The sequence below is a fragment of the Tachypleus tridentatus genome, chromosome 12 (assembly GCF_004210375.1).
Source record: "Tachypleus tridentatus isolate NWPU-2018 chromosome 12, ASM421037v1, whole genome shotgun sequence".
Taxonomy (NCBI): Eukaryota; Metazoa; Arthropoda; class Merostomata; order Xiphosura; family Limulidae; genus Tachypleus; species Tachypleus tridentatus.
In genome coordinates this window covers 42805872-42832625 of record NC_134836.1, presented here as the reverse complement: position 1 = coordinate 42832625, position 26754 = coordinate 42805872, and the positions used below count along the sequence as shown (strand labels likewise).

Below are 26754 nucleotides of genomic sequence, written 5' to 3'. Positions count from 1 at the left end.
ACCTTTTTATGTGTTTAATTAATGGTACACTTTGTATTTTGTAATTTAACAATTGATATGTGTGTTTTTGCCCCTTGCCTATATATTTATTAAACCAGTTTTTTTCGTGTAAAACCACTGCCTTCTCAAGTTAATTGCCTCCCAGTGGCACAGCAGCATGTCTCTGGACTCATACCGCTAAAAACCGAATTTCGATACCCGTAGTTGGCAGAGCACAGCTAGCCCATTGTGTAGGCATTCAAAACATACGACATACATACTAAATTTAATTATCGTGAATTCGAATTAGTTATTTCGTAAAGAAGAAACAAAACAGTATGAGAGTTCAAATACATCTAACATAAATAAAAACTACTTAAATTATTTACGTACTACGCCTATAAGCTGTTGGAAAACTGATAAACTTTATTAACTTAACACTTAATTGAATACAATTACTTTTTTTTTGCGGCATTTCTTTCGTTTAACGACTTTACATTTACAACCGTCATATATTTTTAGTTTATTGCGTTTTTGTATCTAGCATCAGTTTAATAACATGAGCAGTAGCGTTACACAATGAGGTTATCTTTGTTTGTAGAATTTCGCGCACATCTACCTAGAGGCTATCTGCGCTATAGCCGTTCCTAATTCTGAAGTGATAGATTAGATAGAATGCAGCTAGCTAGTCAATACCACCCACCGCCAACTCTTGGGCTTCTCTTTTACCAACGAATAGTGGGATTGACCGTAATGATATAACGCCCCCACGGCTGAAAGGGCAATTATCTTTGGTGTGACGAGGTGCGCAGACCATAAGCTAATGGAGTATGGATTAAATGTAATACAAGTAAATCGTTAAAAGTACGAACTCAAGCTGCCTGTAATAAAATCCAACAACGTGCTAAAGTAAAAGAAAATCAAAGCAGTTTAATAATTTAACGTATATATTTGCATTAAACAGATGTTGTACTACTAGCCCTGATGTGACAGATGCAGCGAAATCTTGACTGTAATTAAAAGTTTATTATTACCTGGAAGTAAATGTCTTTTTCTTTCTAATTTTATTATCAAAATACTAGATTTTTTAAAAAACAAACAAATAACCCATTCATACTTTGAAAGGCTAGGCATGGCCAGGTGGTTAGGGCGCTTGATTCGCAATTTGAGGGTTGTGAGATCGAATACCCGTCACACCGAACATGCTCGCCCTTTCAGCCGTGAGAGCGTTATAGTGTAACGGTCAATATCACTATTCGTTGGTGAAAGAGTAGCCCAAGAGATGGCGGTGGGTGATGATAACTATCTGCCTTCCCTCTGGTCTCACACTTCCTAATTAGTGACGACTAGCGCAGAGATCCCTCGTGCAGCTTTGCCTGAAATTCAAAAACAAACAAAAACATACCTTGAAACGCACTGTATATCTATAGGCTTCACGTGAAGATAATTTTAGTAACATGACCGTTCTGATCCAACAGACATAAGCTAGCAGCGGAGGTTTTCTATAATAAATATATCCAGTGGAGTTAGAATGCGTATTCCATACCTCTTTGTTCTTATCTATCGAACCTAAGGACAAGGTCGCAATAAAAGGTGAGAAAATGACGAATAGAGTAAGATATGAGATTTTACGAAAGCAAGAAATTGGCACATTCCAAATCCATTCATATGAATGTATATCTTATGTTTTGAAATTAATAAAGAGCTAAATCTTGGTTTTAAAACTGAACGTTCTGAAACAGCAACCGGTCTTTGAACTTTATTTTAACGGATCTTTCAGATTATTCTTATTTGTTTCTATTTTTCTCTTTGTGTGTGTTTTTCTTACAGCAAAGCCACATCGAGCTATATACTGAGCCTACGGAAGGGAATAGAAGCGCTGCTTTTAGCGTTGTAAATTTGTGGACATACCGCTGTGCTAGTGGGGGTCTTTTCTCTTTGACTTCAGTCTTTAGGTCATTATTAAACAACTCACATCCGGCCTTTATAATTATTTCAGTTGATTAATATCTAGTTATTTTTTAAAGATAAATATTTTTCGTGCCCATGACAAACTTCTTATACTGTAAAATAATTTAATTTGTTGTTATGAATGAGATAGCAGTAAAAAAAACAAACATAAAAGAATGATTTTGTTTATCTACTCTGATTCTTTAACAACAATTTTGATATCATGTTGTTTTAAATTAAGCACAAAGTTACACAATGGGCTATCTGTGCTCTGCCCTTCACGGATATCGAAACCAGGTTTTTAGCGTTGTAAGTCCGCACACGTACTGCTGAGCCACTGTGAGGCTTTTGACATCTAATAACGTAAGTGTGAGAATTGATGTTTAACGACAAGAAACCTATCAGCACATTAATGTTTAACTGCATGATGACAGTTCTTTTTAGGTCGGTTTTATGTAAGTTTTGAAGGCAGAATTTCTGGAATTTGCCAGTTAATTTTAGATATTTGAAAATAAGAGATGTTGATTATTGGCTGTATTTTAAAAAGTTCAAGTATCATCAAAATATTAAGAAATTTATCATTTAAAAGGTATGATATGTTTGTTTTTGAATTTCATGCAAAGCTACACGAGGGCTATCTGCGCTAGCCATCCATAATTTAACAGTGTAAGACTAGAAGAAAAGCAGCTAGTCATCACCACCCACCGCCAACTCTCGGGCCACTCTTTTACCAGCTACTAGTGAGATTGACTGTACCATTATATCGTCCCCACGGTTGAAAGGATGGGCATGTTTCATGTGACGAGGACTGGAACCTGCGACCCTTAGATCACGTGTCGAGTGCCTTAAAAACTTGGCCATACCGTGCTTTGAAAAGATCATGACTAGAATGAAGTGGAAAAATTTGTTATTGATGTATTTATTCTAGTTATATACCTTCGTGTTACGTATGAAAAACAAAAATATAATAATATAGTAGTATAATATTTTATATATATATAAATATATTTATAATTTTTCTCGCAAGACAAGAAACTTTGTTTCACTCGACTCGCGATCTGAGGGTCGCCTGCCTTAACCACCTGGTCATACGTGTATGTATATGTATATATATGTGTGTGTGTATATATATATATATATAGCTAATAGATTACTTTTCAGAAGCCTAAATAAATGAATTGCAACCTAATATTTCAGACAAAAGACTTTGATTTTTCTCTAATTTGATTTACACTAACTGTAAACAAGGGATGTAGTTGTCAGTAATGAAACCGGAATGTTTCTAAAAGTAGACAAACAAAGTCAATGATTACTGGTTTCCTTCCCTCTAGTCTTACACTACTAAATTAGCCCGGCATGGCCAAGTGGGTTAAGGCGTTCGACTCGTAATCTGAGGGTCGCGGGTTCGAATCCCGGTCGCACCCAACATGCTCGCCCTTTCAGCCGTGGGAGCGTTATAATGTTTCGGTCAATTCCACTGTTCGTTCGTAAAAGAGTAGCCCAAGAGTTGGCGGTGGGTTGTGATGACTAGCTGCCTTCTCTTTAGTCTTACACTGCTAAATTTGATATCCCTCGAGTAGCTTTGCGCGAAATTCAAAACAAAACAAACCAATCCTTTATGTTTGATATAGGTGTTACTTAATGTCTGTGAGGGATTTGTTTTTCACTTTTACAAAATGAGAAATCATTTTAAAACTATTTATTTGTGGGTTATGTCCTGTGTAAGTAGACTAAGAATTTGGCGAAAGGCCTAAAGGTGATGTAAAATAGGTTAAAGTATCACACAAGTTTGTTTTCTGGGGATAAGCACAAGGTATATAACTGGTTGAAAATATGGCCCAAGGCCAAATATTACATTCTTGTGTATATATTATGTCACCACATGGGTAATTTCGGGAATATCTGAATTTTCTATGATTGGAAAAGAATTGCAACAAATTGTACATTTATTCACCTTTCGTTATAACTGTTTGATAATTCACCCAGAATACCAACAAGCAATGTATTGAACCTTTATCTTTCGTTGTAACTGTTTGACGATTCATCCAGATTAGCAAGCAACGAGCTGCATATTTACCTTTCGTTATAAGCGTTTGATATTTCATCTACAACAGAAAGTGATTTAAACACTGTAGAGACAAATAAATATCTCACAGTATTAGTTAAGTAAGAGCCACTAGTTCATTTAGTGCAAGGGAAAATTTGGTTCAAGGAGAAGTTTTAGAGGAACATTAGGCTTAGGAAAACAGGAAAAAGAAAAACCATGTGACAGACTCTTCCGCTGTCTGATAAGGATCTTCTGGGTGTCACACGAGTTAACTTTGTCGCATGCTATGCATTATCCATTAGGGACCGTAATCATGATCAATGTCCACCTCGCTGCCACTGTCTCCCACCACGAGTCTTTCGATGTTATCGCTGATAAGTCATGGAGACAGGTTAACAACGTCACCGTCATGTCCCATCGAACCCCCAGACGGGATCATAAATACGGTACATTCGCCCTTAATGCAAGAACCATGGAAGTTTTCTCTTCATACTTTAAACTAACAGATGGGCAAAGCACAAACACGAGTCCATAAAGTAGTGTTAGTCTATAGCATGTTATGTTTGTTCGTAATACATGAAGCATAAACGTCCATTTACGCATTGCTGTTGCAAGTGTTTGGTGCAATTGAATGTCGCGGATTTGTCACTGCAAGTATTTTCTTTTACATATATATGTATAATAATGAACTTTGTTTTGGTTAAGTAGTAATGCAATACCCCAATATTTGAGCTTTACGATATAACGTGCGTACACTTTTGATCACCAAAAGCTAAAATTATTTTGATTGCTCCATCAAAATATTCCTCTCTATGGGGTCATGGCAAGTTGTTCATAAAAGTACAATATCAAGTTTAATATCTAACCCTAAAATATTTCCTGTATACAAGAGTTTTTATTTATTTATTTTAAGACGTTATAAAGATATTTCAATACTGAAACTGAAATTATTACTGTTTTAGTTTTACAAAAAGACAAAAAAAGGTGTTCGTACATATATAAAATAAAACTTTTCACATCTGGATGTAATTTATATAATTCTAGCGAATATATTTAATCGTCATTTTTACTCATATGGTAAAATAAAATGTATGAGGCTATAACGACAACGCTCAAGATTTCCAATGGAACTATTTCCATTTTCGTCTAGTTCCTCTGTTTGCCCACTCATCTTTACATATTTTTTACACATACACACCTTCCGTTATGTTGCGAGTTACTGGTTGGTGTGCAGAGCAGCAGTTGATTGGTTTAAGATCCGTGCCGCAATATTTCCCTGATCTCACTTTGCATTTAAGACATTAAAGTTTATTTATTGTCTCACCTCTGGTCAGTAGTTCTAAGCTATGAACTTGTACCTGGGGGCCTTTTGGCTAGGGACCTTAGCCTACGTGTCACATTAGTTGAGTTAAGGTTGAAAATATCAAATACTCTTCACTGCAGAACAATGTTGCAAAACTGCATTGTAATTTATTGGACGACCTGGCTGGCATAGGGTTTAGTATGTATGATGTGGTTGTTCCAGTGACAGTTTCTTTTACCATCTTGACCATGGAAACGGCTAATGATTCCAATGTGTAAAGGGAAGTCTGTGAACTTGTGGCCATTCTTCAACTTCAAATTGTTTATTAACCTGTTAACGTAACAGCTTAAAATAATTATTCATTAACCTGTTAACTTAACGGAGCTTTATTGCACACTTTTAGGGGGGAAAGGGGTCGGAATATTTAGTTTTTCAACTATAACCTCCACTTTAAGTATGATGTTATTGATGTGAATGGGTTATGTTTAATTTTGGATTCGTGCTTCCCTAAGACCCCAAATATACTTATTTTTCGCTTCCATAAGTCTACCTGAGAAATTTGCAGTATAAAATGATTCTAATTCTTCTTGAAACAGATATGTGGGTACCAAACGCATCGTCTTTTGAACGATGTTTCGCATCTGTGGCAGCACACCCTGGCTTAAGAAACGAGTTTTTTCAAGGATTGGTTTGTTTTGAATTTCGCGTAAAGCTGCACGAGGGCTATCTGCGCTAACCGTCCCTAATTTAGCAGTGTAAGACTAGAGGAAAAGCAGCTAGTCATCGCCACCCAACGCCAAATCTTGGACTACTCTTTTACCAACGAATAGTGGGATTGACGGTCACATTATAACTCCCCCACGGCTGAAAGGGCGAGCATGTTTGGTGTGATGGTTTTTCAAAGAAAGCTGGATTAGTCATCTGTGTTAGTGAACGCTTTCTAAAATGCGTTATTTTAACCGGTAAAGTTTACATAAATACAAATTTATACTAGATTACCACAAATTGTTGAAAATATAATAATGACATGACTACCTTTATCAGTGAGTGCTTTCTAAAATACGTTATTTTAACCAATTAACTAAAGTTTACATAAATACAAATTTACACTAGTTTAACACAAAAGTTTTTGAGAAAAAAAAATTAACTATCCGTATTACTGAGCACTTTCTAAGGTACGTTAGTTTAATTAATAAAATAAACGTTATATAAAATACTATCTTATGTATTAAGACTGTTGTTTTTAGTTTCCTTGTCACAGCTATAATTGTTTTTTCGCTAAAAATAATAAATTGTTACTGTTACAGTACATGGCGACACACTGTCCTGCTGTCTTTTCTCTGTCCACGCGGGTTATGTAATTCCATATTTTAGCGTAGTAATTCGTGATGACGAGAAACCCATTTGAAACCCACAAAACGATGAAGACGAGAAACCCACAAGACATGTGCCTGACAACGGTCAATTGCAAACGCTCTCTATGTTAACTTGAAGATGACCTAATAAGGTCAGAACGTTGTTCTCTACTTTATTTTAATAAAAGTTTTAATACCCACACCAGCCGTCTTGAGATACATTTTAGCGCTGTAAGTTCATATACTCACTGCGAACCTGAAAGGGGGAGGTGTAAAAAAAGGAATGTAGAATAAACAATATACGGCACATGAACAGCATCTAGTAACATTGATGGAAATAGAACCAACAATAGTGAAGCGGAAAGGTAATAAGACTAACAAACAGTTCCAGTATTACCCGCAGATCAGGTAGTGATTTATGCTTAACATATATGATACTCGTTAGTAAGATGTTTCGATAGCTTAACGTATAAACAGTTTAGATTCAATTTCGCACAAAAGTACACGAGGGCTATCTGCGCTAACCGTCCCTAATTTAGCAACGATAAATTAGAGGTGGGTAGTTATTCAACACCACCCACCGCCAACTATAGGGCTATTATTCTGCCAAGGTATAGTGGGATTGATCGTCACATTATAATGCATCCACGGCTGAAAGGTCGAGAATATTTCGTGACGGGGATTCGAACCCAACAGAGGCAGGATCAAAATATGTTACAGAAAATGATACTGAAATAAGACACTTTTAAGTACGCAAACAGTCTGAGAAGTAAGATAGCAGTATAAAAAAAAATATGCAAATATGTTATCCCTTGTATTTAATGAAGGAATACCCGTGAGCGGGAAGCGAATCAAGTGAGACCAACAACTTCATGAATTAGATTAATGCGGTTATTTTACGAATGGGAATATATTAGTTTTCATGACGATATTTATTCTTTTGATCTTAAAACAACGTTGTTTGTAATTGAAACTCACGTGTACATAGCACAGCATCTGTAATAGCACTGGAGCCTGTCTACACCGAAACCTGTTTTCCACTCTTAATTGCCTCGGTATGGCTAGGTGATTAGGGCGTTGAATTTGTAATCATGAGACTAACTAAAAAGTTCATCCCGAATATAAAAAAACAACAACAACTGCTGAATGAATTAATATAAATCTTATATTTTTGGGAAAATCAGAATGCAATATAAACTTATAATTCCACGTGTTTTTCACGAGTAAGTAAATAGACGCTCGTGATCGTTATATTATGAACTGTTGACGACATACTTTTTTTTTCTCACAATTATAATAAATAAGGACGATTTAAACTTATGTAACCAGCTGTCAAATGTGAACAATTTTAATTATATTTACTGATTATGTAAGTCAATCCCTACTGCCTTTATCAATACTTGAGAGTTTTGACAGCATCAATGACGTAGTTATCGCATTGTGACTCAGAAACAGAATTATTGCCCTGACTAATATTGTTACAGCCTTTACTCTTCCTTGTGTTTATTTGTCTAGAACAGTAGAAGGCCTACAGTAAAGTAGCTAATTATACATCGTCTTTACCCAAAAGACACAAATGGTTATAAAATGTTACAAAATACGTAAAAGGTAAAAGCGCGTACTCCATGTTTTCAACATTTAACTAATACAATATGAACGAATTTATCTACTTTATTATTTATTATTTTAGTCAGGTAACAATTTAAATGAAACGATAATAATGGGAATAGTAAGAGAACAATATAACAAACTACCGCGTTTCTTTGCCCTCTGGCTTGTTTATCTATATAATGCTTGCATATTACAAACACTAGTTAGGGCATAATTTATGTTAAATTATAAAAAAAAAATATTTGGGCTGCTGCCACTACTGAACGATTGGCTTGTAGTTCGCGGTTCCATTTACCTTCAGTCAAGGTCATAGTTCTCGGGCAAGGTGTCTAGGTAATGGATAATAAAATTTTAATTTCAGATGAACATTCCAACAGATAGTTACAGCGTGTTGTACATAAGTTTTTTTATAAATGCATGGCAATTACCACTGGTGTTTGATGAAGGATAATGAACTTGTGGAAACAAATAAAAGGTAGCTGTGCTACCCTCTTGCATAAGCTAGAGGTTAGGTTTCGAAAGACCTGCCCTTGATACTGAAAAATATAATTAACAGTGTTTGTGCTTAATACATCGTTAACAAAGAAGGCTATATGACAAAATATATACTTACTAAAAATATTGCCTGACATGACTAATTAACCAGAGCGCTCGACTCTGGTCGTAGGATCGAATTTCCATCACACCAAAAATGTTTACCCTTTCAGCCGTGTGGGCGTTATAGTGTTACGGTAAATCCCATTATTCGTTGGTAAAAGAGTAACCCAAGAGTTGGCGGTGGGTGGTGATGAGTCTTACACTGCTAAATTAGGGACGGTTAACGCAGGTAGACCTCGTGTAGTTTTGCGCGAAATTCAAAACAAACCAAACCAAAACGAGAGGTTCGATTCCCTTCTGTGAAACAGCAGATAGTCCAATATAGATCTGCTCTAAGAAAAATATACACAAACAAACCATTTTCTTAGGAAACAAACTATGTTCTACTATAATTTAAATTTAACCTTTCGATACCTTATTTTTCACGAAACATGTTAGGTATTCTTCAATATGTGCTGGGTCCATACATTATGAAAAAAAATGTTAAAAATGGTTTCTTGAAAGTTACTCTTTATATTCTAAGGATGAATCAAACCTTGTAAAAAAACTATTACATGTATCTTGTTGGCCATGAACCTATTTCCATTATCTTTGATTATAACCATTCTGATGACCATGATTATGTACTATTATGCAGCGCTGCGATTTCTCTTGCGCCAAATTTTGGCAATGTCGTGAAATTAATTTATTTAAATATTTAAATAAATCTTTCCACAGAGCTTTCACTATATACAAGGCTATTTATGTTACAATTGGAGACTCGACAGATACGCGGTCGAAGAGAATTGCTGTGATTACAGTTTTTTACAGTCATTTTTTTCAGACATAGGTGGAAATCCTTGTTTATTATATCACTAATAGTAACAGGACTAACGCCTAACTTTATCACAATCGTAGTTGAGTAAGGAGGCTCTTTTTAATACTCGTGGTTTTATTTCTCACATGAGGGCGTTGGTTGGAATTGGCTTGGAATGTTGCTGTCTTACAGAGCCAGTTTTGCGAATGTTTCTCAAACCGTTGATAACACTGAAGGCTCCCCTCCATTTTGTTTTAAAGTTCTTTGGCTCTCAATCACCAGTGATACCCGTAGTGAACAGAACGCAGAAAACCCATTGTGCAGCTTGCTGTTTAACTTCAAAACAACAATTCAATCACGTTATAGAAATACACTTTCTCAGAAAACGTTGCAACATAAACAAAATACAGCCTATCAGAATATAAACCTGCTATCTACATGATGTCATCTGAAGACTACAAAATAAAAACATCCATTCTACAAAAGATAAGATGTTGGGAAGTTACCGTATTTTCATGAGGTCACATGGTGATACGATGGAGAGTGGTTAAAGTCAGCGAGAACTAGCCAACTGAAAACTATCACTGGTGTCCGGAGAACAGAGCGAAAATGCACATCTCACGTTTAAGATGTACACAATCAACATCACGCACACTTCGCGCTATGAGAAGAAATGTGAAGAACGACCCTCGTCAAATGCAACTGCGGCAGACAGGACAAGGCGAAAGTGTGTCTCTTTACAATTACAGATTATTCTAACTGATGCAGTCAAACGGAAAAACACATGGCGGATTGATATTTCATGCAAAACGTAAAATAGGTTCCTGCACGCATATATACACCTCAGAATAATAAATTTCGTTAATATAATGAACATGTCACCATTCTACGTAATTTAACGTTGCAACTTATTCTCAGTAAATTACCAGTATCTAGTTATAATACAATTTATATCCGTATGGTGCTGACTGGTTCACTGAAAACTTAACCCATTAAATAAATATACGCGGCAATAAACATTTGCTTGTATTCCCAAGGTAGCTTTGAAGCATGTGTGTGTGTGTTTTATCATAGCAAAGCGACATTTGCTGTGTCCACTGAGGAGAATCAAACCCCTGATTTTGGTGTTGTAAATCCGTAGACCTGCCGTTGCCCCACCGGAGGACAGCTTTCAAACACAGCGTTGTATATTATCATAATTTTTTAAGAGATATAAAACTAGTTTCTTAAAACTTCTAGGTCAATATGTGAATAATAACAAAACTTAATATTATTTTATTTAACTAGTATATAACTATGTACATATATTCTATTTGACGACAATCACAAATTGCTGAGGTTTATCCTAAAAGTTCGTACCTACATGATGCACTTATTTTTTCTCAAACATAAAAGTTTGTATTTCAAATTAACAACACGAGCAGAGCGAAGCCCATAAAACATTAAGACACCCTTTTAATTTAGAAATAAGTTTAACTGTGATAAAAGAACCCTCTTCAAAATTTGTTTTATTATAGGCTGAAAACAAACTTCTCTTTAACCTATAAAAGTTTAGTGAAGGCGGTTTTGTTTTCACCTTTATTTATAAAAGATATTCTTTCAGGTAACTCATTGTAAAAGAACACACTTTTAAATACAACTTCCGTCTAGAGCTATGAAATAAATTTGGCATAATGAAAAACTTTTCCATGAAAGGTTTTAATGGAAAAGGTATGCATTGTTTTGACCGCTGTTAGCTGCTATAAACTGTGTTTGACGGTTAATTGTAATGAACATAAATATAAAACTTCCTTTACACAAACTTATTTTATTCTTGGATTTCTGATGCCTATCGCGTGTCTCCTATTTATGACCAGTAGAAGAAGAAGATATGGTTAATGTTATGATAATTAGAGTAATTCGAACTGCTAAAACTTTTCCATTACTCAACAGCAACTCCCATTTATTGATATAGTGAAGTCAGAATTCTGAAAACTTTCTTGAGCTATGCCTGGTCGATTTGTAAAGTTCATAACCTTTTTTATTGCCAATTCACTTCAGATATACCAAATCAAGGCTTGTTATTGTAAACATTTTAGTCAAGAGCTTTAAATCAATACAGTATGAGCAAAAGCTTTTAATGAATGCAATGAGCAGAAGCTATATGACACAACTTCAAAACATTACAGTTGAAGAAATAATTCATAATTCAGGTAGCACTACAGGGTCGTAAATTGTGGCATCCAATGCCAGTGACGTCAACAAAAAAGAATGTCTATATTTAAAAAATAAAATTATAGGATATTGACCTCTTATTATGTGTATGTTGAGGCAGTAAACAAAATGGATTACTTAACTTACTCTGGACAATATAACTCGAGAAACCGATGCCAAAGCAGATGTCAAAATATTTGACTATGGACCACATCAAAGAGAAGTTTCCATATCCTGTGATTCAATGTGTATGAAGGTGGTAGGCTACTTACACTAAACCAAATTACAGCTTGAAACATAGAATATTTTAATTTTAATGTCCCTTGTGGTACAGTTCTCAATTTACTTTATTCGAAATAGCATTTTCGGGTTTGACGTTGATTTTGTAAAATTCTAAGAATTATATCTTAAAGGAAAACCAGAGTTACCATCACATTTAGCTGTTTAATTAATCACAATTAATCATTTAACCGTACTTATCTTTTATAAGGCTATTAAAAATATTTAAAATTAGAGTTATCTACAAGTTACATTGTTTGTCCTACGAGCAACATTATTCAAATTTATCCTCTTGTTTGGAATCATAGTGGGTTTTATGTCCTACAAAGCCACAAAATAGAGTATCTCCGCTCTCTATCTGATTTTGTTATAGTGCGTTCGTAAACTTACCAATGAAAATATCTGCTAAGCGACATACAGTTATAATCACACAAATAGAAGCTGTGGTGAGGAAAACTGATATTATGTTCAAGTGAAATTTATTTCAAATTATACCTTTATAAAAGAAATAGGAATCTTATTGAATTGTTTCCACTTGTTGCAAGAAGGAAAAAAATGTGTTTACAAAATGATATGTGTGCGTCACATCTACTGCGTCCACAAAGGGGAATTGTTCCCCTCATATTGACAGTGTAAATCCAAACATTTACCTCTGTACCTTCGAGGAATCAATTATATATAATGTTTAAATTAAAACATTTTAATTGCGAAAGATTATTACAAAATAACATAAAGTAAATAAAGTTCAAATAGAAAGTTAAAATAAAGTTTCGATACTCCTGGTAGGCTTAGCAGAGATGTAACTTTGTGGTTACAAACAACGAACAAGTATTCAAGTAAAAATACAACCGATGCTAAAAGGTCGAGTATGACGTAATATCACGTTAATTGTTTGAACACGCCTTTATCTTAGAACTATGACAAAATTCAAATTTCTTAAGACATTCAACAGGTTATTCACAAGTCGTGTTGCATACACGTATTGTTTCACGTGCATAAGTAAAAAAAAATTACTTCTTGAAAGTGATTATTTACAATTTTTATGTAACGTGTTGAGACTATTTAAAAAGTTTGGTGACATCTATTTCATGGGTATGCAAACTGAATTACATTTTAAGGTAAATAATATGTCAACTAATGTAGTGATAACGTAAATAATATATATCACACGTTTTCTAGTTCAAAATTAGTCAGCTGGTGGATAATTGATAAGTTAGCACACTAAAATCTGCATTGGACAGATTGTAGATGGTCCATCATGTAGCTTTGCGCTAAAAGTACAATAATAACAGTTCAAAATTTAATAATCTCTTTGGGTATACATTTAATATTTCTTATGTATTTCACTGACTGATTTATCACTTTATTATTTACTGCAAAATACGTAGTAAAAAAGGTATTTTTCAAAATGTATCGAATAATAATATGTCAATTTGTGTTTGCGAAGAAAAAATCCACTGTCAGTCTGTATTCAGTGTTAATATCTACTAGATTTGCACCAATGACATATTTAGCAAGATGGAACCCATTTTGGGTTTATGTTAAAAAAAAGAGCATTCCACTATCAATCTAAATTAATTTGTATAAGATATGTTGATAACTATAAGAAATGATATAAAAATTTATTTTAAATGTTTTTATTAGTTATTGCGTGATATTGGGCGCTCCATGATTATTGTTTGAAATAAGTCTTTCGTTAGTTTTTATTTTATGTCTTAGAAAATGTTTTTGAATATGACATTTTAAAAGAATTACTTCAAAGTTAATACTTAATGTATAGATTATTTTCTACATTTTTGATATTTCTTAAGACGTAAATTACTCAAAAAATACGAAATAATCTTCTGTCATATACTTAAGACATATGTACTGAAAAAAAAGGCGATTTAATAGGTTAGTTAAATCACGTAAATTACAAAATGAACACTAATATAGTAGGTAAATGAATGTTTATTTAAATATCACGAAAAATATATACAGTAAAAATGCACAGAATACAATCTATGATATATGTATATATACATATACACACATATATATGAATACTTATCTCTATTTTCATAAAATATGTACATTAATTCAAGATACCTTCCTGAAAAGTGCACGTTTCAATAAGACAGTGCTTCAGCTGTATTAAACAGGGCTATCACAGACTGAATAGGGATCCTCAAGAATTAGCTTAGAAGATATATTTTTAGAACTAACATTTTATAACCATCACAAAACTCGTGGAAATTTGCAAAAAAAATGCTATACTAAATTCAATAGCCATCAAGAATGCGAAAGTTTCATGAAAGATGAATGATGTTTCTAACTACGTCAACACTTAATAAAGTAAAAACCAATTAAGCTTTACTGTAGTGTGATAAAGGAAAACGTGGCATACACTACACACATCACTAAACATTTCTAAACATAAAAAGTAACAATTCATGCATAACAAAACCATCAAGTAAATCATTCACAGATGAAAAAAATATGAAAAAAACTAAATTAGTTTAGCAATTATTGTTAAAGTATTGTTAAATCTGGATATAAAAGAACTGTTGATTAGATGATTACGAAACCAAACTTATTAACAACAATATTAATCTTATTTCAAATTTCTTTTTTTAATGCTTTATATATGTATCTATACATATATATATATATATATATGTTGCTATATTATGTTGATTACAAAAAGTGTTAATGTGTAAGGTGGTGATATTATTCTAATTGTTACAAGAATGAACCTTTTATTTGTATTGTTGCTATTCGTTCGTCAATCCGATTTCCAAGAATTTTCCGATGATCAAAATTTAGTGTTCTCTAAATAAACAGTGGACTCTTTAAAATTTTGATATATTTATTTGTTAAATCGTTTTTTCGCTTCCATAACACAGGAGATTAAGACTAGGCTGAATAAATAGTGTACTGCTTCGTTTCAAAACGTATATATATATATCTACATATCTACCTAATTATATAAAGAGGGAAAACTGAAGATATATAAATTTATATTTATCTGTTGATATGGAGAGAGTGAGCAGATCATTAAGTCACGCTAAACTATATGTTACGGTTTGTTTCTTAATGTATGTTTATTTATAAATAACATTTTATTAACTATTACAATTTCAAAGATAAAACCAGTTTTCCAAACGTTTCACGTACATGTTTGAAGTGTATGCTAAGCTTAATAGTATAATACGAATATACAATAAACTTTACGATACACGAGATCGAAAAAGAAAACAGGCGTAAAGCTTTGATTCTTTAGTATTATGAATCATTAATTTCTAATAATAATTGAAACATAGTTTATAATTAAATTCATATTTAGCTACTTTCTATTTGTCTTTAAAAATTGCATTTGCAAGCAATCAAATTAGCCTATTTCAAAAGGTATATTATAATATAATATACAGATTATTTGAAAAACATACACCGACGACAGTTGATACACTGATGATCTGGAGTGTCTTTGTAATTATTATAATTGAGATAACTCGTTCTGTAATAACATTGCACGTGACTTCTAAATGAGATGTTATTTTAATACTTTAAAAACAATTTGTTCTCATACACATTTAGCCACACTTGCACTATTAATTAATTAATAATGCAGTAACAGTTTCAAAATAATTAAACACTGAAAACACTAAAAACGTTACAAAAGTGAGCCCAGTTATTTAAATCGAAGGAAACTTGTTAACTCTATAAAGTTAAACTCAGAGAAATTAATGATTATTTCACAGTACACAAAACATATATCAATCAAACCGTCATTTTTACAATGGTTTGCATCTTATACTTCAAACAAAATACCTTGCTTTAAAGGCAGCTGTCTTTTACAATTGAATTATACAATTAATATGTTGTGTCATTTATCTGCAAACGAAAAAGATTGTCTGAATAAACTTGATGCCACATTGTGCATAGTAGTTCGAATATACAAAAAATAAATAACGTGATTTTTATTTAAATAGAACATTATTTGTGGTGATTTTAAAAGTTAATAATATTATGAAATATTAAATTTTCAAGTTCTTTAGATAGTGTGGATAAATAATTTGAAAATCTAACGTTTATATTTAACTTTCACTTGCAGAACTTATTATGAATAGAATTTCTCCACCCACTGCAATTTTCTTATTTGCAGGGTTCTGCAGAAACAGTCTTACCAAAATTCAAAACTTTAATTCCTTTTATAAGTAATTATTTCAATAAGCAAACACACATATACACGAATATTATAATGCCACTTACAACCACAGAGTTTAACGTTTGTACAGCCATATGTCAAAAACTGAAATTCTTTTAGTAGATAAAAATTACAACACAGGTGTAAACAGACCTAAATCTATAACGACTACAAACTATTTAAATATCGGAAAAGGTTAACTAATGTTAAGAAACAGTAAATAACAAAATAAAAAAAAACGTTTGTGGCGAAATCTTGTAAGATTATCCACACAACATAAGCAAAAGATATTTTGAAGTTGGAACAACGGTTCATCACACTGAACCATCCATTTCAAGCTAGATACATTTTTATCATCTTCTTTTTGCATATTGAAATAAATAAATCACAATTCATCCTGAGTTTTCTCATGAAATTTTTCGAACGTACTCACAGTCAAGTATGTTTCAAACAATACCAGTGTTGAGGTTTTAAGATTGGGAAAACAACACTTGTGAATTACTGACGGCTCACAAAGTCAGAAAAACAAATAAGGAAAAGGTTCCCATGATATAAAATACTTGAAGCTCAGGGTTAATTCTAAGATATATATTTAGTTATTAACTATAATTCCGAATCTCTCTCCGAGTGATTAAATGTGAAATGAATTATAATTTGCAGAAATGAAAGATTTGCTTCAATTAAAACGTTTTTTTACTGTAAGTTTATTCTAGAAGTAAATTTTATAAAACGTGATACAATACATTATTTGACTATTAATAGCAGAAAATACAGTAAAATAAATTAACTTATGAAATTATTTACTGTATTTATCCGTGTCTCTAAAATCTAATTTAAATATGCAGCTCAATAAATGCTTTAGAATCTTAATTGAGTGACACACAGGGGTTCCAAACATTATATACTAATTTAATAAAAATTGGGAAAGCGATTATCATTCAAAGTCATCTGAATCATCTAGTATACGGAAATAGAACAAACATTGCAACATTTTTGTCTATATGTTTATCAGTTACGTTATATATACATATTCTATACAACTGCACTGGAAAAAAGATGAGTTGTTTAAGTCTCAAATGTGTAAGCTTAAAAGAAAAGGTGTAATGATGACAAATATCTGTTGACAAGCTTTGGTAAGTGCAACTAGCTTGATTACATAGTTCTTCATATCAGTCTTTCATATAGCTCTTGATTTGACAAACGCTCATGTAAGATTTAGCAGACTTTCAATGATCGTAATAGCCGTTTATAACACAGTCTGGTCTATAGGAAGATGACCCCACGTAGTTCACTGAGTAAACATTCCCCAGCTTATCACCTGAAAAGAAAAACAAAATAAATACATAGAAAGTTATGTATGTAAACAATGATTAGTAAATAATTGTGGTAACAGTGAAGTAATTGGCATTATGTAAATGACCTTAAAATATACAAAAACTATTTTGGTATAATAGGTAAATTTACGGATGCATGTCCTCTTACATCCATTAGGATCTGTAGAAAGGACTCAACACGTCAGCCATTCATCCATTGACCGAAATAATTAGTAACCTGTAAATAAAATAGCTCAAAATATTTTAACAATTAAATTTCAAAATTTCACATGTAATATTTTGAATAACAAGTATATATCAAAGACGATTAAATTATAAGTTCTATTGGCTTTATTTGTTTTATTGTTAAAATGTTCCCCAGAAACAACGACGTTAATTTCTGAATGTATTTTATAATTCAACATAATATGTTACAGATTACATTCAGATTATTTTTAATGCGAATAAAGATTTTTGTTTGTTCCTTTAGAACCCAAAAACGATTTTTTTTTTTTTTTTTGAATTTCGCAGAAAGCTACGCGAGAGGTATCTACGCTAGGGGAGGTAGCTTGTCATCATCACCTGTCGCCAACTCTCGGGCTAATCTTTTCCCAACGAATAGTGGGATTAATCATTACATTATATCGTCCCCTCCGCTAGAAGGGCTAGCAAATTTAATGCGACGGAAATTCGAACTCGCAACCCTCATATTACGAGTCGAGCTCTCTAATCACCTAGCAACTTAGAACATCTTCATATTTGATATGCATAATACATACAGGACAACAAACTTTTTTATGTATGTTATCAAGATACGGAAATGAATTATTAGAAAGCCCATATATTTATAATACATAGATACGTGCATTGGTATGTACATTATATTTGCACTAGAAATAAAACATAATTAGTTTAATTGTAATGAAATGTATAATTTCGCTCAAAATAGCACCGCGGTATATATAATTCTTTTCTTTACAAACACTTGATAGTCGCATAGCAACAGAAAACGCCAGATAGACAAGCAAATACATTTGCAGATACAAAGTTTAAACAACCTCTATCACCTTCTGATACAAAACAAATTTGTATCGAACAGTATAATGTTGGAATGTAGGAAATACAAGAAGACATACGAGAAAAATACATAGGTTAAATCAATAATTTGTTTTCATTGAAAAACTATGATTAATTTTTCTCTGTGTTGTTAAACTGCTTTAACTGAAGCTTAAATCCGGTCATTCCAATATAATGGAACCGCATCTACAAAACACATATTTCAATGTCATGCATGTACAGGACATTCGTATGGAAGAGAATAATGTAAAAATAAAAGAAAAAGAATATAAGTATAAGCCAAATTAGCTTTTGATGATTTACGTAAATTTCTGTGTTCACTGTGTTCATACTATAGTAAAGAATATAATATTGTACCATTTAAAGTATTATTTCGCGTAAGAATATTTAACAATATATAAATAATGACAGTTACATTTGAAACAATGAATTATTTAAAAATATATTTGTTAGTCACTTGTATATCTTTGACACACATAAATATTATGGTTCAGTAATAAGTAGTCATATGAGTTTAATTGTAAATCTTACGAGTGAATAATTTTACAAGTATGTGTAAAATGTAATTAAGTACCAATCACCTGTAATGTGCGAAAGGTTATTTGTACTAGTGCCTTCTGGCGATGTTAATCCATTCGTTAGGTAGGACTGGGTAGTAACATGCTGAGTTGCCATATAGTTGTTGGCAGCAGAATACCCTAGGTACAGTGGAACATTACATGAAAATCTGATATTTGGTGGTGTCTCAGGTGGAGTGTCAGCATGAGGAGGAAGCGGACTGAAAGTGGGAGCACCTCCGTTGTAAACTACTGGTTTTGAAGATGGCTGTGAAATTGTATTTGAAGAAGTAATGCAATCAGTATAAACGCTGTTTGGGAATAAACCAGGTATTTTATCATGGGGATTGGAGATGGTCTCTCCAGACCTACCAGAAGTAATCCAAGATCTAGGTCCTGAACAGTCTTGGACTCCTGGTATGAATGGACTTTGCAAATGTGGTTGAGGGCTTTTGTTTGTTGCAGTGTCTGCCAATGACCAAATCTTTGGCTTGGAAGGATTCTCTTCTGGAATTTCACAGTTGGTATCGGGATCTTCCTTAGAATCTCTCGACAAGTCCCGGTGAGAGCAAATAAAAGGGCCAATTCCAGATAGGTCGGGAGAAGGACTGGCTGAAGATCCTGATGGAGTGAAATTGGCAACGTTTGCAGAGAGGCCATACTGATGCTGATAATTCCTGGATATATGGTAATTTCTGGATCCGGTAAATGAAGTATTTTGAGAGCTTAACGCATTTCTGAAATGTGTCAGACTTTGTTCTCCATTTGTTTTGTTATAATGGTAAATACCGTCATCTGGACCTACGAACATTGGTAAGTAAACACGATTTACTTGCAAAAGACCTTCAAAATACTAATGCAACATAATACACTGAAATTTGGCTGTATACATTTTTCAATCATTAAAAGTGAAATTTCCTACTTTAGCATAAAAATGATAAATGTATTTGCTCTCTAAATAAAACAGGTATACTACAATAAGGTAAGAAGCTTAAAACAAGCGCTTTTTAGAAAAACTGAAATATAATAACAGTGCAAAGAAAATATAAATTAAAATAATATATAGTTTTAATAATTTAGAAGTGCTGTGAAACAAGTAAGTTACAAGTTCGTACTCATGACACTTTTTGTACAATGTAAGCAAACAGACTCGTGAGATGTTATTGAAATTATCCTAGATTTTCAGTAAAATTACATTTGAAATTCACTTATGTTAGATGACAAAAACTAATACATTTTAATCTGAACTATTAATGTTTTAATCACTTTTTATGTAGGAATTTTAAAATATGTTCAACATGTTATTAAAGTATTATAGGAATAATATTACACTATCAGTGGAAGTTTACCATATAAACAACATATAATTACAAATTAATCAATGCAAGTTTATAAAATCCATTATTTATTGCTTGTACGAGAAACCGGTAGAAAATAAATACATCAAAAAATGCATCATGAAATTAAATTTCTTTTTCCAAATTTATACAAGGCTGACAATAGTTGACTTATACAAAATCACTCACACAACTCGCTTGTATAATGACAAAGCTCAAACTCTGTTTTTTTTAAACAAACTTTTAGTGGAAATTATTTTTTTTCAAAAAGTAAGATAAAATTCTGTATATGGTAAATATGAATAGTACTTTGCGTGTAATTTTAGATTTACTGTAGATTGGTTTGGTTGTGGTTAAACACAAAACTATACAATTGGCTATCCGGGCTCTGCCTGCCATGGGTATCAAAAGACGATTTAATTTTTATCGTCTGCAGACTTACAGTTGAGCCACTGTAGAAAACATAAGGGAATTGATTAACCCTGATTGTTTATAATATCTTAGTTTTGAACAGTTCTTTTTACTAACCCCAAAGTTTTAGCTAAGTCCATTACGTTATTGACTTTCTCAAGATTGTTTGTAATTTTGTGCCATTTTCAATTTAATATTTACACATTGAAAGTCACACCAAATTTTCAGGCCATCTTACGGCCAGGAACTACCTCTCGTTTTTTTGTTTATTTATTTTTTATTTTGCGATATTAGTTTCACACTTCTTACTATGGGTTAAAATATTCTTATAAAGTTTAAAACGGAGCTAAACTCGATACTTTTTTATAGTACAAAATTCAGAGATTTCTTATCCTCTCAAAATTTTGTTAGCGTGAAACATTCAATAAATCTTTGAACAAGAAAGTGCTGGTGTAAAGAAGCGTTCCTGAAAGACACCAAAATTTGAAAGCCAAATATCTTATTGTTGCCGTTTTCATTTAAACATTTACCACAATATTTCACTCATATTTCGGATTTCTATTATTCGTACTTTAATCTTTGATTGCAACTATTTCTTAAGTGGCTTAAAATAAACATGCAACACAACTAACTGCACGCGGAAATGTTTTTTTTTTATGTACAGAATTCAATAACTCACTACCTTAATATCAGGCCTGGCATGGCCAAGCGCGTAAGGCGTGCGACTCGTGATCCGAGGGTCGCGGGTTCGTGCCCGCGTCGCGCTAAACATGCTCGCCCTCCCAGCCGTGGGGGCGTATAATGTGACGGTCAATCCCACTATACGTTGGTAAAAGAGTAACCCAAGAGTTGGCGGTGGGTGGTGATGACTAGCTGCCTTTCCTCTAGTCTTACACTGCTAAATTAGGGACGGCTAACACAGATAGCCCACGAGTAGCTTTGTGCGAAATTCAAAAACAAACAAAAAAACAAACCTTATTATCAATACAGCGAAAAAATTGTTTTCTCGGATCACTTGCATAAATCATGAATGTGAGAAAAATAGCAGCTACATGTTATAATATTTAGGCTTAGACACACATGGTAAAGCACTTAGCTTCATATATAAGTCCTGATGCGTATACGAGAAACGCAAAGCATTAAGATAGCATAGCAAAATTGACAGCATGACAGCAAGCAATAAACAAAGCATTCAGAAATAAACTTAATGCTATACAAAACATAAACTGCCTTTAAAATAATAGCACTTAATACCAGTTCCTGTCTCGGATATACAGTGGTGTTTGCTGGATATATAATTGTTAGTAAACAGATGGGCCAAATTACAAGTGATTTTCTAGAAAAAAATTTGCTAAGTTATCTTCTCATACTATTTGTCATTCAGTCTCTCATATTTAAAGCTACGCTGCTGCTTCTTAAAGCCAGCACGACAAATGTTTTACCAAACATGTTTTAATGAATTATTGAACACCAAAATAATTCTTTTGGAGATAGCGTGTTCCTTGGACTATCTTGTTTTATAAAGGAAATAATTTGTCTGTGTTTGAGCGTCTTTTTTTGTTATGCATAAAAAAAACTCGTGCAAGAATAGTATAAAGAGACCCCAAACATATTCAGTTCTAAGACAACGCTCAACTCCGGAAATTTGGTGATCTAAACTTTACAACGAAAAAGGAAATATATATATATATATGCATTACGAGTCCATAAACTACAATAAAAGTAACCAATATAAACATTGTTGACTTCTGCAGTAAAACGGAATAACGTGCCATATTAAAATAGACTTTAATATCTGTTCTTATTCAATGTAAAGAAGAAAAGAAAGATATTTAACTATTAAAAGTTTACTGTTCGGCTTTAAACGATATTTAAAAGTTAACAGAATACATTCTGCACGACAGGTAACAGATTACTATCAGGTAAAGTTATTACTCGGTGTAGAAACTTAACATGAAATATATTTGATAATTTTTAAAGAGTGAGCATGCTCGTGAGATGGAAATTTCATTCCGCAACCCTGAAATTGCAAGGCGATCGTTCTAACCACCTGACCATGCGGGGACAAAAGGATAAAAAGATCGTTCCGTTTTGTTAAGGGCATGGCAAAGTAGTTAGGGTACTCGACGCGCATTCTGAGGGTCGCAGGTTTGAATTCCCGCCACACCAAATATGTTTGCCCTTTCAAACGTGGGGCGTTATAAAGTGACAGTCAATCATACTATTCGTTGGTAAAAGAGTAACCCAAAAGTTGGCGATGGGTGACGATGACTATCTTATTTACCTCTAGTCTTACACTACTTAATTAGGGGCGGCTAGCGCAGATAGTCCTCATGTAGCTTTATGCGAAATTAAAAACACACAAACAAACCCTTTTATTAGAAGGAAGATGTTCTCGCTGAACCTAACTCTTCCTGGTCCAAATCATAGAACGAATTCCGATGAAGATGAAAGTAAAGATATTTCATTAACAAATTTATATTTGAGAATAAAAATTAATTGCATAGTAGTTTATTGATTATTTCCGATGCAACAGATAATATTAACTGACTTGCCATTTTAACGTAATTTAGTTATCAAAGGCATAAGCCATCGTTGTTGCTATAAACAAATTGTTAATTTTTAATAGATTATCTCACTTTAATCAAACTGTAACAAAGTGAAAGTAGAGTTAAACGTGTAAAACAAACGAAACAGCAAATGATTTTGTTTTCTTTTGAGCAATCTTATATCAGAGGTGTAATTTACGCAATCTATTAAGTACAACTGAAATAATCACGTGCTCAAATCACAATATTTATCCATTTAAGATAAAATATCAGTTACTCTATAGACATTTGTTTGTAACTGAAATGTGTTTGACTGTATTTTAGAACATCTAGGTCGAAAACTAGAAACGTTACACTAAAAGTACAGAGATACAAAGTTACGGTAAAAACTGAAATGTTGGAAAGGTAAAATGTACTCAAGTAAAAGAGGTATATTTTGGGTGTAGGACCCAGACAGAAAAAAATATACACGCGGTTTATCATAATTAATTTCTATTTAAGCCTCAAATTCAAAGTAAAATTAGAACTACAATATGTATATCAGCAGTTATTGATGTTCACACTGAAACCTTTCACATTTAAAATTACTATAAACAGTTTACAGACACTTGTGAGATGTTAGATGTCCTGCTTTAGTTCCTTATGTTTTGCTTATCTGTACGAAATTTGGTTTGGGGTATTACGTAATATGAGGAAAAAAAAAACAACCGAAAAGGTATGCCTCTTTAGGTTTCAAAGGGCAATGTGTTTTTTTTTCTTAATAAAATACAAACAAGTAATGAACGAAATAACCAGTTAGCCTTTGCCTTTGTAAAAAATAGTAAAAATATCGTATTTTGCAGTATGATTCTTTAGCCATCCCTGGATCTTTTGGATGTTAAACTTAACAAAAGTGTGATAATTTTATAAATCAGCAGGTCAGTATAATTAGCAAGTATTTAAACACTAGAGTACTTTGTAACAAATCTTACTTTAAGAAAAGTACTCGAAGAATCGTTCACATACGTAGTTTGAATATTTAATTAAAATAATCGTTGTGAAAATGCACATAATGAAACATTTTAAAATAGGTGGTCAACATATATTTAAAAATATTTTGAAATACACACACACACACACACACACACACGCAAGCTAATATAGTGTTATTTTCCCAGGTTTCATAGAAATTTCGTTTTGTCAAACATACCGGTTATTGTGTTAGACTTCATATTACAGTCCTGTTCCGTTCTGCTCGATTCACTACAATCATCTGTTAAAATAAATGTCTCCTCATTAGCAGCAGCATTACTACATATATTGACGTCGCATCTTCTGGCATCGCTGTTTTCACAGCTGTCACCACCTTTATCTATTTCATCTCGAGTTTCCTGCTCATCAATATCAATGACCTTTTTAACGTCCAAATTCTCATCAGGGTCAGTTTCAGCTTTATTTCTCGGTTCCCAAGTCATTTTGTTGTCTCGTTTTAATCGTCTCCTAGCATTCGCAAACCACGTGGAGACTTGAGTCAGTGTCATCTTCGTAATGATCGCCAGCATTATTTTTTCTCCCTTGGTTGGGTAAGGGTTCTTGCGATGCTCGTTCAACCAGGCTTTGAGAGTGCTCGTCGAATCGCGAGTCACGTTTTTCCTGCGTGCTACGTTCAACTCTAATCCTCCATATCTAAAAAGAAATAAAATGAGGTCTCACTTCCTGTTGTAAAACGATGTTTTTCTTTTCATTGTTTAGATGTCAAATGACGAGTGGAAATATATTATACTTGTATATGTACATATACGCTGAAATTCAAGTTCGAAAAACTAAAATAAGTAATGTTAGAAAATATTGTAAAATATCAAATGGAAAAAAGATGGAAGGTTGAGATAGGCCGCGAGCAGGAAGTTATAAAGTCATAAAATCCTTGGTATTCGTTTCAGTTTTAAAATTACATGGTTTTATTCTAAATTTTAATCATCAGCAAAAGCAGTAAGATAACATTACAAATACATAATTATAGCTACGATATAAAAGAAACAACAACGTGTAATGCATAAATAGATATGCGTGAAAGACATTTCCTTCTAAATTATAGTTTCCTACAGACAAGACGGTATCAAGAGGCCAAAAAATTGTAATATGTTCACCATTGATTAAACAACTCAAGAAATGTACCTACAAACTGTACAAATGGAAAATTTATCTATTTATAATGGGCTATCTGTGTTCTGCCTACCATGGATATCGAACCCAGTTTCTAGTGTTATAAGCCCGAAAGCATACAGTTTTGACACTGGGAGGCTATTCATATGGAAGTGTGTTTCTTAACCTAAGAAAATATTTTTTTTTGAATGCATGAGACTGTAATAACTTTAGGACCAATAAAACTGATTTTTAAATCTCAACGAAAACATGAAATATATCAATTGTACATCATGCTAAAGACGATGTTGGTAAGAAAAACACAATCAACACAGAAAAGAATTTTCAAATTGCAACACACGTGATAATTAATTGGCATGTTTGTACGGCTTGTATCTCAAGTAAATATTTATTTAAATTAATTGCAGTATGAAATCATAAAAATAATTTAATGATAACGAGCTATCAAAGAATGTAAAGAAAGACAAAGTTAATATTTTTTTTGCCTGAATGTATTCAAGTACCTTGGTAGAGTCACTGACTGTATGATGTGTCCACCTAGGGGAATCTAACCTCTGATTTTAGCATTATAAAGATTTACCGATGCCTCACTGGAAAACATCAGGAATCACGAGTTTAATATATGTATGTATATAACTAGCTGGAACACTCGTCCCCTGAACCAGTGCTATATAAATTCATGATCAATGAACGACTATTTTAGAACATGAAAGTTCCTTTATGTATTGGTTATTGTTTGTTTGGTTTGTTTTGAATTTCACGCAAAGCTACACCAGGGCTATCTGAGCTAACCGTCCCTAATTTAGCAGTGTAAGAGTAGAGGAAAAGCAGCTAGTCATCACCACCCACCGCCAACTCTTGGGCTACTCTTTTACCCACGAATAGTGGGATTAACCGTCACATTATAATGCCTCCACGGCTGAAAAAACGAGTATGTTTGATGCGACGGGAATTCAAACCCGCGACCATCAGATTACGAGTCGAACGCCTTAACCCACCTGGCCATGCCGGGCCCATAGGTTATTGTAAAGAACGCTCATAAAAACTGCAAAACACAAAATGTGAAACCGCA

The 26754-nt window shown here is 33.0% G+C and overlaps 1 protein-coding gene across 2 annotated transcripts in view; it reads right to left on the bottom strand.

The window, feature by feature from the left end:
* Window positions 1-16156: 16156 nt before the first annotated feature.
* Window positions 16157-26754, bottom strand: part of LOC143233140 (uncharacterized) — a 52590-nt gene continuing 41992 nt past the window's right edge. Inside the window, exons 4-6 of one of the 2 annotated variants that reach the window (XM_076469080.1) lie at window positions 24730-25205; window positions 19616-20044; window positions 16157-17614 (exon numbers count right to left, since the gene is read on the bottom strand). In XM_076469080.1, the coding sequence (XP_076325195.1) occupies window positions 17523-17614; window positions 19616-20044; window positions 24730-25205 (997 nt within the window). In that variant the 3' untranslated portion in view covers window positions 16157-17522. Of the gene's footprint in view, window positions 17615-19267; window positions 20045-24729; window positions 25206-26754 lie in introns of both variants that reach the window. The other variant, XM_076469079.1, reaches the window with a different exon arrangement.